Source organism: Maylandia zebra, linkage group LG10 (assembly GCF_041146795.1).
Source record: "Maylandia zebra isolate NMK-2024a linkage group LG10, Mzebra_GT3a, whole genome shotgun sequence".
Classification (NCBI taxonomy): domain Eukaryota; kingdom Metazoa; phylum Chordata; class Actinopteri; order Cichliformes; family Cichlidae; genus Maylandia; species Maylandia zebra.
In genome coordinates, this window is record NC_135176.1 from 26,187,602 (window position 1) to 26,199,789 (window position 12,188).

Below are 12,188 nucleotides of genomic sequence, written 5' to 3' on the forward strand. Positions count from 1 at the left end.
TACTATTACTTCCCCCATCTCTCCATCCTTCCATTCTTGCTTTCCTCTTTATTTTCTCTCCATTTCTCCATCCCTCTGTGGTGTGACCACATGGCAGGGACGCGACAGATGAGGACCCGGCAAAGTGAGGTGGAACCACAGCATGGTGACTGAACCCAAGGGTGCCCCCGAGCATCACCACCTGCGTCTCCTGACCCCTCCTCATCACCTCCTTTGACACCCCAAAGGACTGCTGAGGGTTCCTGTGCCCATGGGCACACGGTGCGTGTTCATTATATACGGTAAGAGGCTGTAAATCACCAGGCTCCATCACTGCCAGGACCAGAAACTGCCTCATTCTCTCTCTCTAAATTCAATTCAGCCCTCTCTCGCTCTCTCTCTCTTTCTGGCTGTAGCACTATCAAATACAGCTGCGAACACAAAACACCCCGCCACAGCAGACAGCAAATTGGCCCAGAGTTAAAAAAAAAAAAAAAAAAAAAGGGAAAAAAAAAACAGACACTTACACACAGACAGTGCACAACAACAGAATATTAATGAAGGTCTGGTCTGTAAAGAGAGAGTGTGTATGTCTGTGTGCATGTGGTGCCGGGGAAGAAAAATAACACAGCTGCTATGACTGCCACTTTTTATGAGCCAACATTGTGCATTTGTGCGTGAGTGCTCGAACCTATACTGTACTACATGCGCGAAATAAAGACAAAAATAAATTTAACAGATAGGCAACATCGCAGTAAGAATGTGCAATAGGATGTTAAGGGGAGGTAATGAAACCGCAGGTGGATGGAAGAAAATGAAAACACAGTGATGGAGGCGAAAGAGAGATGGCAAGATTAAGATGCTGAAATAAACACCATTAAATCAGGTTGTTTTTTTTTTCCTGCTTCCTCGTCCTAAACGGTGATCCAGTGTCAAAGCCCGCACCAGCAAGGCTGCGTTCAAAAGATAAAGCTGCAGACAGGTAAAATGAAGCACGCGTAATGAATGTCCATAAAAGTGCTTTTGCTGCTTTCTGCTGTCAGCTGATACAACCGAATAGTGAGTCAACCAATAACCAAGCAATATCTAGAATGCTTTGTATGGAAGATGAGCTGCCATTGTCTGTCCATAAAAATTAAGGTTGAATACCAGGAATTGAGGTTTTGGTATTTACTGGGGATTTTTTGTCAAAACTGAGCCGTGCTTCTGGGAAAATACCTGCCAGGAACCAGTGCATCCATGATACATTTGTGTGCTGGAAACAACTGCGCGCACTGGAACAAAGACACCTCATCCAAACCTCATTTACCACACAACTGTCACACCTAAACGCCAAAGTCTGCCACTGAAAAGCCATTATTACGGTAATATAATATGGATCAGCGTTTCTCCTGCAGTGTTTTGTTTTCAATTACTTTCCATGTTTCAGTGTCTGCCTTAAGTCCAGATGAGAGGAAATACAATTTTTCCAGGTCTGAATGAAGCGGAAGGCTAAATCTGTAAGAACAGCACACCCTCCGAAAACAACAAAAACAGATCAACCATCACTAAATCAGAATAAGAGAAACAGACAAGAAGAATGAATTAATTTTGTGATTTAACTTGGCATATAACTAACTGCTTTTCCCAAAATTAGAAAAACAAAGAGAAAAAAATGGCGGCATGTGAAAGGTTTTTCTCCTCCCTTTGCAAAGCAGGTTTTGTCAACAGGGACACTGTTGTGCTGCTTTAATATATAATGCAAGTGTAATAGAATATAATATAATACTTACATGAAAATATACAATGATGTCACAATTATTATAATATATGCTTTTTTAGATTTAAATTTTGGAGTTTACATGAAACAAAAATTCATTTTGGTTTTTTATTTTAAAGCACAGTTTTTTAAGGAATCATTTTTAAATCGAGAGAAAACCTATAGAGCTGAACCTTCATTCAAAAAGTAATTTACACATATCTCAGATCTTAAATTTAAATGTGTTCAGTGATGAGTCTTTATTAATCCAGACAAAATATGACACCAAATGGAAACATCTCTTAGTCACTACTTCCATTTATCAAAGTAATTAGTTAGCAATTACTAAGCACTGTTAGCTTTTGCAATATGGATAAACTGTCTTTGATAGCGTATGCCATTAATCAGCATTAATGACAACGGTTTTGATGTTTTTAGGACCAGAACTAAAACTATAGAAGGAAGAGCCAATGGTTCCCATTTTATCTGCTTTTTGGCGCTTGCATAAAGTTAACTTGAAGTAAATAAATAAAACAAATGCACATTACTGCAGAAACTTTGGTTGGTTTAAAGATTTCCTTTCCAATACATGGCAGCTTTCTTTATGCAATTTGCTTTTAATCACTCAAATGTCTTGAGCTGAGCTGACTTACAGAATCCAGACGAGAAAAGATCCTAGCTGATAAGAACATACAGACGGACATAATTTATTTACATTTACAGACTTACATTACTGCAGCTTTGCCTCTAGGGCTCCATTCAGACAGGCTTAACGTCTAATTTATCTTTACAGATACACCCCTTTGCATGCTCACTTAATCTATATTTCTTTTTGAATGGAATATTCTCCTAGAAAATACATGCACAAAACAAGCGAGGATGGCACTTTAGTTAAGGTGTAGATCTAACGTTTGATACAAGTGAAAATAAGTTAATTAGGGCGTTATTAATTGAATCGTTTCCACATCTTAACCCAACCAACCCTTTTATGGGTTCTGCATGTTTGATGCATCCGATAAAACTTGAAAACACAACATTGATACATTAAGGAACAAATAGCAAAATATAAAGAAAAGAATTAGACAAAAATCCGAACTTGAACTTTGCTAGGTGAGAGTGCACGTGTCTCTGCATCACATGAAGGTAAAGTTATAAGGCTGATTCTCTAAGGTGGATACGCTGTCTAGCTGTCTGTTTTTAAGCACTATTTTTGCCTCGTTACCAAGCAAAGTGTGAATGAGATTATTAACATCAAAGTGTAAATGCAGAGGAACACCATGCCTCTACTTTTTTTTTTTGGAGGGTAAATTAGACCTATTTCTGGCGCCTATGATGGCTGTGCAAGTTGCTGACTTTATAATCCCCTGACAAAAGGCTCTGCATCATATTTAAACGATTGCTTTCACGGCTGGCTCATTGTGATTTAACACACGCCCACAGTGGGATGAGGTTCAAAGTGGCAGGAGGCTGCAAAGTCTCATCTGCAGCTCCACTGACGAGCTGAGGTGACATTTGCGTCGCCCGGGTGGGCAGGTGGATCAGAGACGCTGCATGTGTCCCCTCCAATGTCTGGTAGATAGAACAGATGTGTGCACCGCTACTGTACAGGCGGCTCAAGCAGCCACGTCCGCCTCCCCCCCCTCCCTCCTCCGCCACCTCAACCCCCCCCGGCTTCTGCCACCATCACACACTAATGGTGTATTCGCCTGACTTGTAAATAGGGCCGACTGCTCTCATCTCACTGCCTTTCGTTTCAAATATTTATCCGTGAGCCGGTGAGCTAAATCGGCTCTGACAGTGAGACTGTTATTTAAGGTCGCAGACAGGCGGCTGGCTAAGAGACAGAGAGAGAGAGGGGGAAGGAAAAAAGCGTCCATCCCCTTGCCAGTGAAATGGGATTCATTTCCATGTGTTCATATTCTGTCATGGCTACGGCTTTTTTCTCTTTACTCTGAATAGCCGCATCCGTCAGGCTACCTCTGCTCCCTCGCAAAAATGTATTAGTATCCTGGCCTCATCTCAGTAGAGAGCCAACACCGTGAGTATTACAAGTTGACAAAAAGGGGGGAAAAAAACAAACAAACAAACCAAAAAACCCAACAACAGCAACAACAAGAAAAAAATAGTTGCTGTAAATACGCTTTTTGTGACTGCTGCAGAATTCATTTTGTGTTGACCTGAATTAATACTGTTTATTCAGATGAGCAAAAACAGCAGCGTAACAGGAAAGTGGTAACATAATTCACTCAAATTTGCTACAAACAAAACATGAATTCTTTATTTGTATACCTATATTTGTCGATGGCAACCCTACGCTGGCTGTGCTGTACTAGCCACCCTATCCCTACGTGTTGTTTGAGAATGAATTATATTTTATTTTATGCTAAAAATGAACTCAGATGACCTGAATTATGGGACACTGCTGGACATTATACTAGCCTCCATTAAACACACACAAAAATTAAGAATATGTACCGTTTAGGTAGAGCATCAGCTGGAATAATAATAAATGTAGATTTTATGGAACCACAGGGACTGCACGTCTGTGGTCTAGTAGGTGTGGGCATGCACGATAAATAAAACGGAAATCTGGCATCAGTATGAGCTGGGTGGAAAATGTATTCTGCCATTATTAATTCCTACTAATCATTTCTCCAATAGTCAATACTTTGGTGATTACTAAGGCTTCCACCTGAAAGTCCTTTATCTACATACACGTGCTCCGCTCCTGGCTAACTGATAAGAGAACTGGATATCTGATAGGGAGTGATACTGTCACTACCATTCATATGGGTCTATGTACCTTTTCATTCAGGCATCCTATATGTGATGAAGGTCCTTTGTTGTATGACGAGCTTAAATATGTGTAAGTTGTATGAGAGTTCATGTATGTATCGTATTTGTTGCCCTAAAGAAAAGGAAATAAAGGCAGTGGCATCACTTCTTTTACTCTCTCTTATCACACCCAGTTGTCCTGGACAGTGAAAGTTAAAACTCCCATCCTAAAGTAAACACACAGCAGCTTTTGGACTTGAAGAAACCTTAAAAAGTAAAAAATACAGACTTTGTGCACATGAGTTAGCATGTCATTCATGGAAACTACTTAGAAGTTAAAGATATCAACTACTTGTTAGTGCGCAATGCCATCCATTTTATTAGAAGGATTTGAGTTGTTTTTGTTAAATACGCTAAGGAAATGAATCAAAAGGCTAAGCTGTATAAGTGCACTGATTTAACAAAACAAATGGCTGCAGTTGTCAGGTCTTCGTGTTTCATCTACTATATACTCAAAGTTTTGGAAGGTGACTGTTACTCAGCTAGGAATTACAGGGACTAGTTCTGGATGTGCTTCCTTAGCATTAGGAAGGAGGTGGTTCAGACATCTAATTATGATGAATCCTACTTTTGGAGGTATTTTGAATTAAAATCAAAGCAGACTCTAGGATACAGAAAAAAAAGAGCAAAGGGATTACCTTTCCGACCTGGTGTGGGTACATGCGGGTCGCCCAAGATCAAACAGAGAATGTATTATGGACTACTGCACTTAATTTGTTACAGCATTCGCATATTCCAGACCAAGAGAAAAGGCTGGATATGAATAGACAGATAACGCCCCATGGAACACCTCGGTGAAATGATATCGCCGCCTTATCACCACAGGCGGCTTTCACTGACCTGTGTGTGAGCGTAGGTGACGCTTGAGTGCAGTATGGCTGGGGAAAGTCCGGTTGCATTCGCTGCAAATGTAGCTGCGAACTCCGGCATGGACTTCCATGTGCTGCTGCAATGCTGTCTGGGTCTGGAAGCGCTTCCCACAAAGCAGGCAAAAGATGGCCATGTCCGAGCCTGCGGAGCAAAAAAACACCGCAAGTTAATTCGAGGCAAACATTATTTATTAAAAGTCATCCGACCTCACGTTTCTTGACTTGTCGCATGTCTTTTTGTGTATCCATTCTTTTGCAATTAAAGGGATGAATATGACCTTATAGGTGCTTGTGTTAAAAAAAAAAAACAAACTTAGATCCAAGTTGTGCAGTGGTTATTTCAGGAAGAATAAAGCACTGTCACTACGGAGCTATTCAGTAGCACTTCAATGTAGATCCAGAGTGACAGCCAAAGCCAGCTTTTCTCAAACCAATCACACACGGCTGTGTATCCTTACAGTGATTAAAATACAGGATAACAACACAGGTATGATGTCGAGAACTTTAGCACATCAAATTTGAATGAAGAAAAAGAAAAGAACCCAGGAAAACAAAAAACTTTTTCACAAGTGCATGTAAAAAAATACTGTATTTATAGGATTAAAGTTGCATGCAGCATTCATGTTTTAGGGTGGGTGTGTAGAAAGATAAAGATCTCCTATGCAATACTTCAATCGAATCTTGACTCCAGCGAGCACTGTGCATTTTTCTCCAGCAGAGATAAAGAGCCCACAAACACAGCAGAACACACGCACACACACACAAACACGCACACACACACCCAACTGCACGCTCCTTTGAACACACTCCCTTCACACTTTTTCAATTACCAGGCTGGGGAAAACTCTGGGGAAGGACTGAGTGTTTGGAGCTCAGTTTCTATTTCATCAGTCAATAACACATCTTTGGGGCAAAGCTGACACTAATTTAAAAATCTATGAAGAGCAGCCCGCCTCATGTTCATAACCACTGGAGGAGGAGGCGGGCCCACGACAGCCTCCACACCAGATCAATCACTGTCTCTGCTGTTCTACACGCTAAAGAACCGGGATGAAGGGAGGGAGTATATTGCTGGAGAATGATGATAGGAGGAAGGATAGAAAAGAGTTGCTGGAAAGCAGGTAAAGAGAGGAGATTTCGGTTTGTAGCAGAAGAAAGTGATGCTGAAGAGCGAAACGAGGAAAAAAAATTCTCACTTTGTTGCAAGTAGTGGAGAAAAAATAAATATTGACAAACCTTTCCCTTCTGACTTTCGGACTGTCTCTATTTCTCATTTTTTCTTGTACATGAAAGGAATCAGGCTTGTCTACAGGAGTGTAGAGTTTTCATTAACACCGTGGTGAGCACTCATGACTGAAAGCCCGAGGTACTAATCTTCCAGCCCTACATGTGATGTCAGTTATATTCATGCTCCTTGGAGGATAACTCCAAATGTGCTGCTGACCAACTTATTCCCCCCCAAACACAGGGCAGCGTTTTTGCAACCTTTTGCTTTTTAATTTTTCCGAGCATATTCATGCCACCTTGAGGATCACCCTTTGGAAATTAGCCACTTCTTAGCTCAGAACATCTATTTATCTATCTATCTATTTCCTACATCTACATCTAAACTTACATCTAAACTTGCTTGCTCTTTTTTCAATTCTGTCTTCTTGTCCTCTCTGCGTTTATCATTGAAAAGGCCACTGAAGAGGCCAATGAATGCCTATTATTGCTTTTAGAATCCCTTCAGGACATTTCAGGTACGATAATAGCTTTGACTGACAATCCAGGTTTTAGTCACTTCTCACCTTTTTCTACCTCACTCCTCCTTCTTTAGCTTGTAATCCATCTAAGGTCTGGCTAACTCAGTGATCCTCCATAAGCACAATACTTCTTCCTTTAGGCTATATCAGATCAATCACAACATTCAGAGTTGGACTGAATATGTAAAAATAAAGTTCTATTATTGAAAGAAGAAACTAACAATGGTGTAAGTGCACAAGAGGTGAAATGGGCATCAGAGAAAATGAGAGAATAGTGGACTTGGGGGTAGGGTTGGGTGGAGACTTTGGCCAAAGATCAAGAATTAGAGGGAAAAAAAAAGGTTTTGGAATGTAAAAGGTCAGCAGACCTCTGACCTCAGGTTTAGGCCAAGGCATGGTGGAAATCTGAAACCCAGATACCAACACACACGCAGACAGACACACACAGAAAAACAAAGCAGTGGAACAAAAAAGTGGAAGCACCGCATGAAAAACACGACTTTGAAGTCAGGGCAGTTACAGTGGCGCGGCGCATTATGGTGAACAATATGCATCACCAAAGTGTGTATCAACTTTAAAAGAGCTCTGACAGTGACTGCTTTTATCAAAAGCAATACAATCTAGCTGAGAACACTGGAACAAAGATGGTTAGTACAAGCAAACCACCAGAAAGTGATGGACGTTTAAACATGCTGCTCTCTAAACACCACACAAGTAAATAATCAAAAATGACCACATATTTATGCAGTTTTTGACTTTCTGAGCCTCGAAGAGCTGCTATTAACTAATGTTTCAGGCATTTTGCCAACACTAAAGCATCTTATTACAACCCACATTTACATGTAATTGCCATCTCTATTCATTTTAAGATACAAAGCACTTTAATGCCTGTTGTAGCTCCGACAGCAGCAAAGGAGGAAGTCCAATTATTTTTGCAGGGCGGATGTTGTGTTGGGTAGATGAACTGATAAGATTACATACACTTGTATTCCAGATCGATATTTGTTGCTTAGTTAATGCCGTTTCTTCTAACCACGACCATTCCTAGAATCCTGCATAACAACTGCATATTTACTACTGCGGGATCACGCAAGGCCCCTAGACCTTAACAAACTAATTATTTTAAGCCAAACCATGTGGTGTTTTGTGCTTAAACCTAACCAAAGGTTAGCAATGTTAGCAAACTAGCTAACGAGCACAGAAATGATAAATTTTCCTGTTAATATGTTTCTATGGATCTCATTGGAGTGTAGGAATACACCAACTACAGTAAGACTTTCTACATCCTATGTTTAATTAAATGTGGGAAAAAGTCCAACTAGTTCCAGAACTTTAATAACAGTACAAATAACATCATAGAAATAAATGGTTTGACTAACCAGCCAGTACAGAAAGTCCATCTGACACCAGTAAGTAAAAAAAGTCTTTAAGACTTTTTCCACAAACTGCACGTTACATCCCAGATCTTTCACCTATGCTGCTGAGTCTATGTACTGTAGGAAATTGCTTCCTCCTTGCTATCGTTTGCCCTCCTTGTCTGCAAAGCACAGTTTGTAGCAAAGTGCTAACATTGATTACTGTTAGATAAAATTAAGCGGTCCAAACTTCAGAACAGGGAATAATTGTGTGTTGCAGTAAAGTGAGTAAAAGGCTTGTCAGCTGCTGATAGATGAAGAGAGCAGTGGAGAGATAAAAAAGGAAGGAAAGGTGGGAGAAAGGTAGTTGACCCAGGAGGTCCATTACAGTGTAAAATTGAGTCAGCCCAAAGTGACACCTGAAAGGAGGAGCTGTGGAGCCAGAGCGGTGGAGGGTTCTTAGTCTCAGTCCTGTTTGGCTGTTTTGGAATAATTTACCTCCTTTAACCAGCCTCTCTACACTTCTCGTGCCATCTATTTATAAAGGCTTGGGCAGTTTGTGGCTGTTTGTGTGCGGGGCCGCAGCAGTGCCGGTAGTATCTTAATGGGTCTGGAGTGGCAGGGCTGCTGTTATTTAAGTGGGGGATGGACACAGGCTGGTAATGGAGAGGAATACCCCGCGATGGGAGGTGACAGTGGCCGGATGGGCAAGGAGCAGAGAAATGGCCTGTAGCTAGATGCTTGCCATTGAGGCTGGCGCTTCCAGCAGCAGGGTAACCACCCACCACTCACGCACCTATTCAGAAAAATTATCCATCTTGATTAATGGCTTCAAAAATTATCAGAAATTCTTACAGTTGTCACCTGCATAAATCTGCATAAATCAACAAGAGCCGTTATCACAGGTGAACTGAGCTGTAGTAATCTGAAGGTCGGAAGGTTGCTCGTTCTAACCCTGGCTGCTCCACTCTGTGTGGCAATGTATCCTTGGGCAAGACGCTGAACCCCTAGTTGCTCTCCAGTGTGCGTTATCTTAGTTTTAATTGTTCCAGTGTGTTGAAAACAGTGCTTGCATGAATGGGTGCAAATAGGCGAATGGCACATGTTGTATAAAATACTTTCAGTGCTCGAGCAGTGAAACACTATATAAGAATCAGTCTATTTATAGGAGACTCTGGCTGGGACATTGTATGAAGTTTCCTTTTCTCCATACATTTAGCAAACCACAGGAAATCTGCTTCAGACATGTGGCCTCTACTGGAAATACTCTGGATTAGGCAAGGGTGGTTTGAGTGTTTGATACTGGACACATGGTGCTCATTCATTCTCTTCAGAGTTTGCTGCACTTGTCTCACACGTGCAGACATCACACTGACTTTGCATCAGAGGATCTGGCAGGTTAAAGGCAGTTTTAATGTCTGATCCGGATAAAAGGGACATTTGCATTCTCACAGCTCTGCAGCTCCGTTGGGTAACGTCTAGAAAAGTTCAGATCTGAAGTGCATGTATGAAAACAGCTTAAGACTGTTCCTATAATTCTAGGTTATAGGTTCCACCACGGTGGCCATTTGAATTAAATGTGGAAGTGACAGAATGCAGCACGACTGAGGACCATCAGGATCTCAGAACATTTTGAGGACTCTAAAGCTTGAAGAAATGGATTTTGATGAGTGGTAAAATGTAACTACACACCTGAAAATCTCCACGTACACCTCAAGGTGCTGCCACTCACATACTCTACATAACAGCAGCCTATGCTCCTCGATTAGAAGCTTAACAGCTACCTGGGATATTTGCAACGACTCGCAGGCGTTTTTCGAGACAAAGCATTAAAAGTCCTTATGCTGGTTTAAATCCTTTCTGAATGCACGTTTCCAGGACTGTAGCTGAGAGAGTTAAATGCGTCCTGACTGTGGCCTGCAATGCAGCGTGCTGAACAGAGGAACTGCCAGAGTTAATGAGGCAGAGAGCAGCGGGACCTCAGCACAAGGTGTTCAATCACAGGCCATTACCGCAGCCCTCAACCTCTGTTACTGCTTGCTCTTGTCAATAGCAATCTATAGCAAGCTATACTTTATCTATACAGAGGGCAGAATAGTGACTAAATGTAGGTGTCTGCATCCTAGTGCACTAGTATTAATTGGAGATGTCCCAATTTGAGGCGTAATAACAGAAACATGATCCCAAAGTCACCGCATCATGTGAAATCTGAGTTCTTTTCTGAGCTGCTGCCTTGATAAGTTACCTAAATGTGATTCATCTTGATAAGGAGCGTTCATACCTGATGTGGAAATAGAAGTTTGAAAAATGAATGCACCCAGCTGTCAAACATGAGGCTTAAATCCTGAAAGGCCAGTGAATATACCCTTGCTTTATTTACTTCGTTTACCTTCAAGTGACTTCTTTTTTGTGGCCTGGTCAAAAGGAAACCACACTATTCTCAGAAGCATTTGCTGTCTTAGATTCAGAGTCACAGATTTTAACTTTACCCCCCTTTTCGCGCCTCTGCCACATGGACAAGCGCATTTGAATAGTGACAATCAAAAATCAACCGCAAATGACTCAACCTGACTAAGCCATTGGCAGCAGTACAACCGATCGCTGACACTTCCCCGGGACGTGCTGGTTTGGTTTGTCGAACTAGACCTTTTCAGTCCGTTTCCTTACAGGAAATCAGCGGTAGGCGAATTATTCTCGGCATGTCCTGTTTAGTTGGAGTGACCATCGCAGCTGAATGTTTAGATTATTAGTATGCAAATCTCAGCGTCTTCTTTCATTTTCTTGCCTTGAACTATCGCTGCTCTACAGTACAACAGCATTCAGTCACAACAACATCCGTCCTACTGGCTGCTCTCCTATCTCCCACCATGTAACTGACAGTCTCCACAAACACCAGTCACAACATCCCCGCCTGTGCTGGCAGGACAAGGTGTGAGAAATCAAAGAAACAGCGATGTTCCTGCTGCTCTTTAGCTTTGTCAAGTGTTTGTTGTTCATCTGCAATCAGGCTTCATCGCATATCAAGCCAGAGTCTTTCTGAAAAGGTCGCAGAGCACCTTTTTACCGCCGCCTCCGTGGGGTGTCATCAGAGATATGCATCTCACAGTGAATGAATAAATAAATAAGTAAATAAACGCCTTCTTTAATTTACTTTTTTATGGACTGAAAGGAGTCTTTAAATTGATTATAAGGGATATCCTTTCCACTGTGGGCAACAGTTGCCTGTCTGTAGCACCACCACACAAAGTTTCTTCCAAAACACAACAACAAAAAAGGATAAGCAGGGAAAAAAAGCATCAGGGAAAAAGATGTAAGAATGTGCAATACTAGAAGATCGCCAGTGGATTTCTTTACAGTGTGCGGTCCTTTCCACTGTCTCAGGGATTTCCTCATTACCACGTAACATAATCAAAAGAGTGACAGACTCTTAGCCTCATTCAGTCGTAGCCACTGAAACAAACTGTTAGACATATGCTCCTCGGTATGATAACGATCGCTCCGACAGATGCTCAAGAAAACAAATTTGTTTTTAACACTGAAGAGAAAAATGGCTGGGGTTTCTTCTGCCAACTAAATCTTCAGAAAATGTTCAGGGGATCGATATTCATGTGGAAAACTGTTTGAGAGCTTTTCATTGCATCGTGGAGAACTGTACATTTAAAGTGAT

General features: G+C 41.4%; 1 protein-coding gene across 1 annotated transcript in view; it reads right to left on the reverse strand.

Annotated features, from left to right (window-relative positions):
• The window catches only part of zbtb16a (zinc finger and BTB domain containing 16a), a 143,278-nt gene that overhangs the window by 12,271 nt on the left and 118,819 nt on the right, over positions 1–12,188 (reverse strand). The window contains exon 5 of the mRNA XM_004573472.5: positions 5,393–5,563. Within this exon, the coding sequence (XP_004573529.1) occupies positions 5,393–5,563 (171 nt within the window). The remainder of the gene's footprint in view (positions 1–5,392; positions 5,564–12,188) is intronic.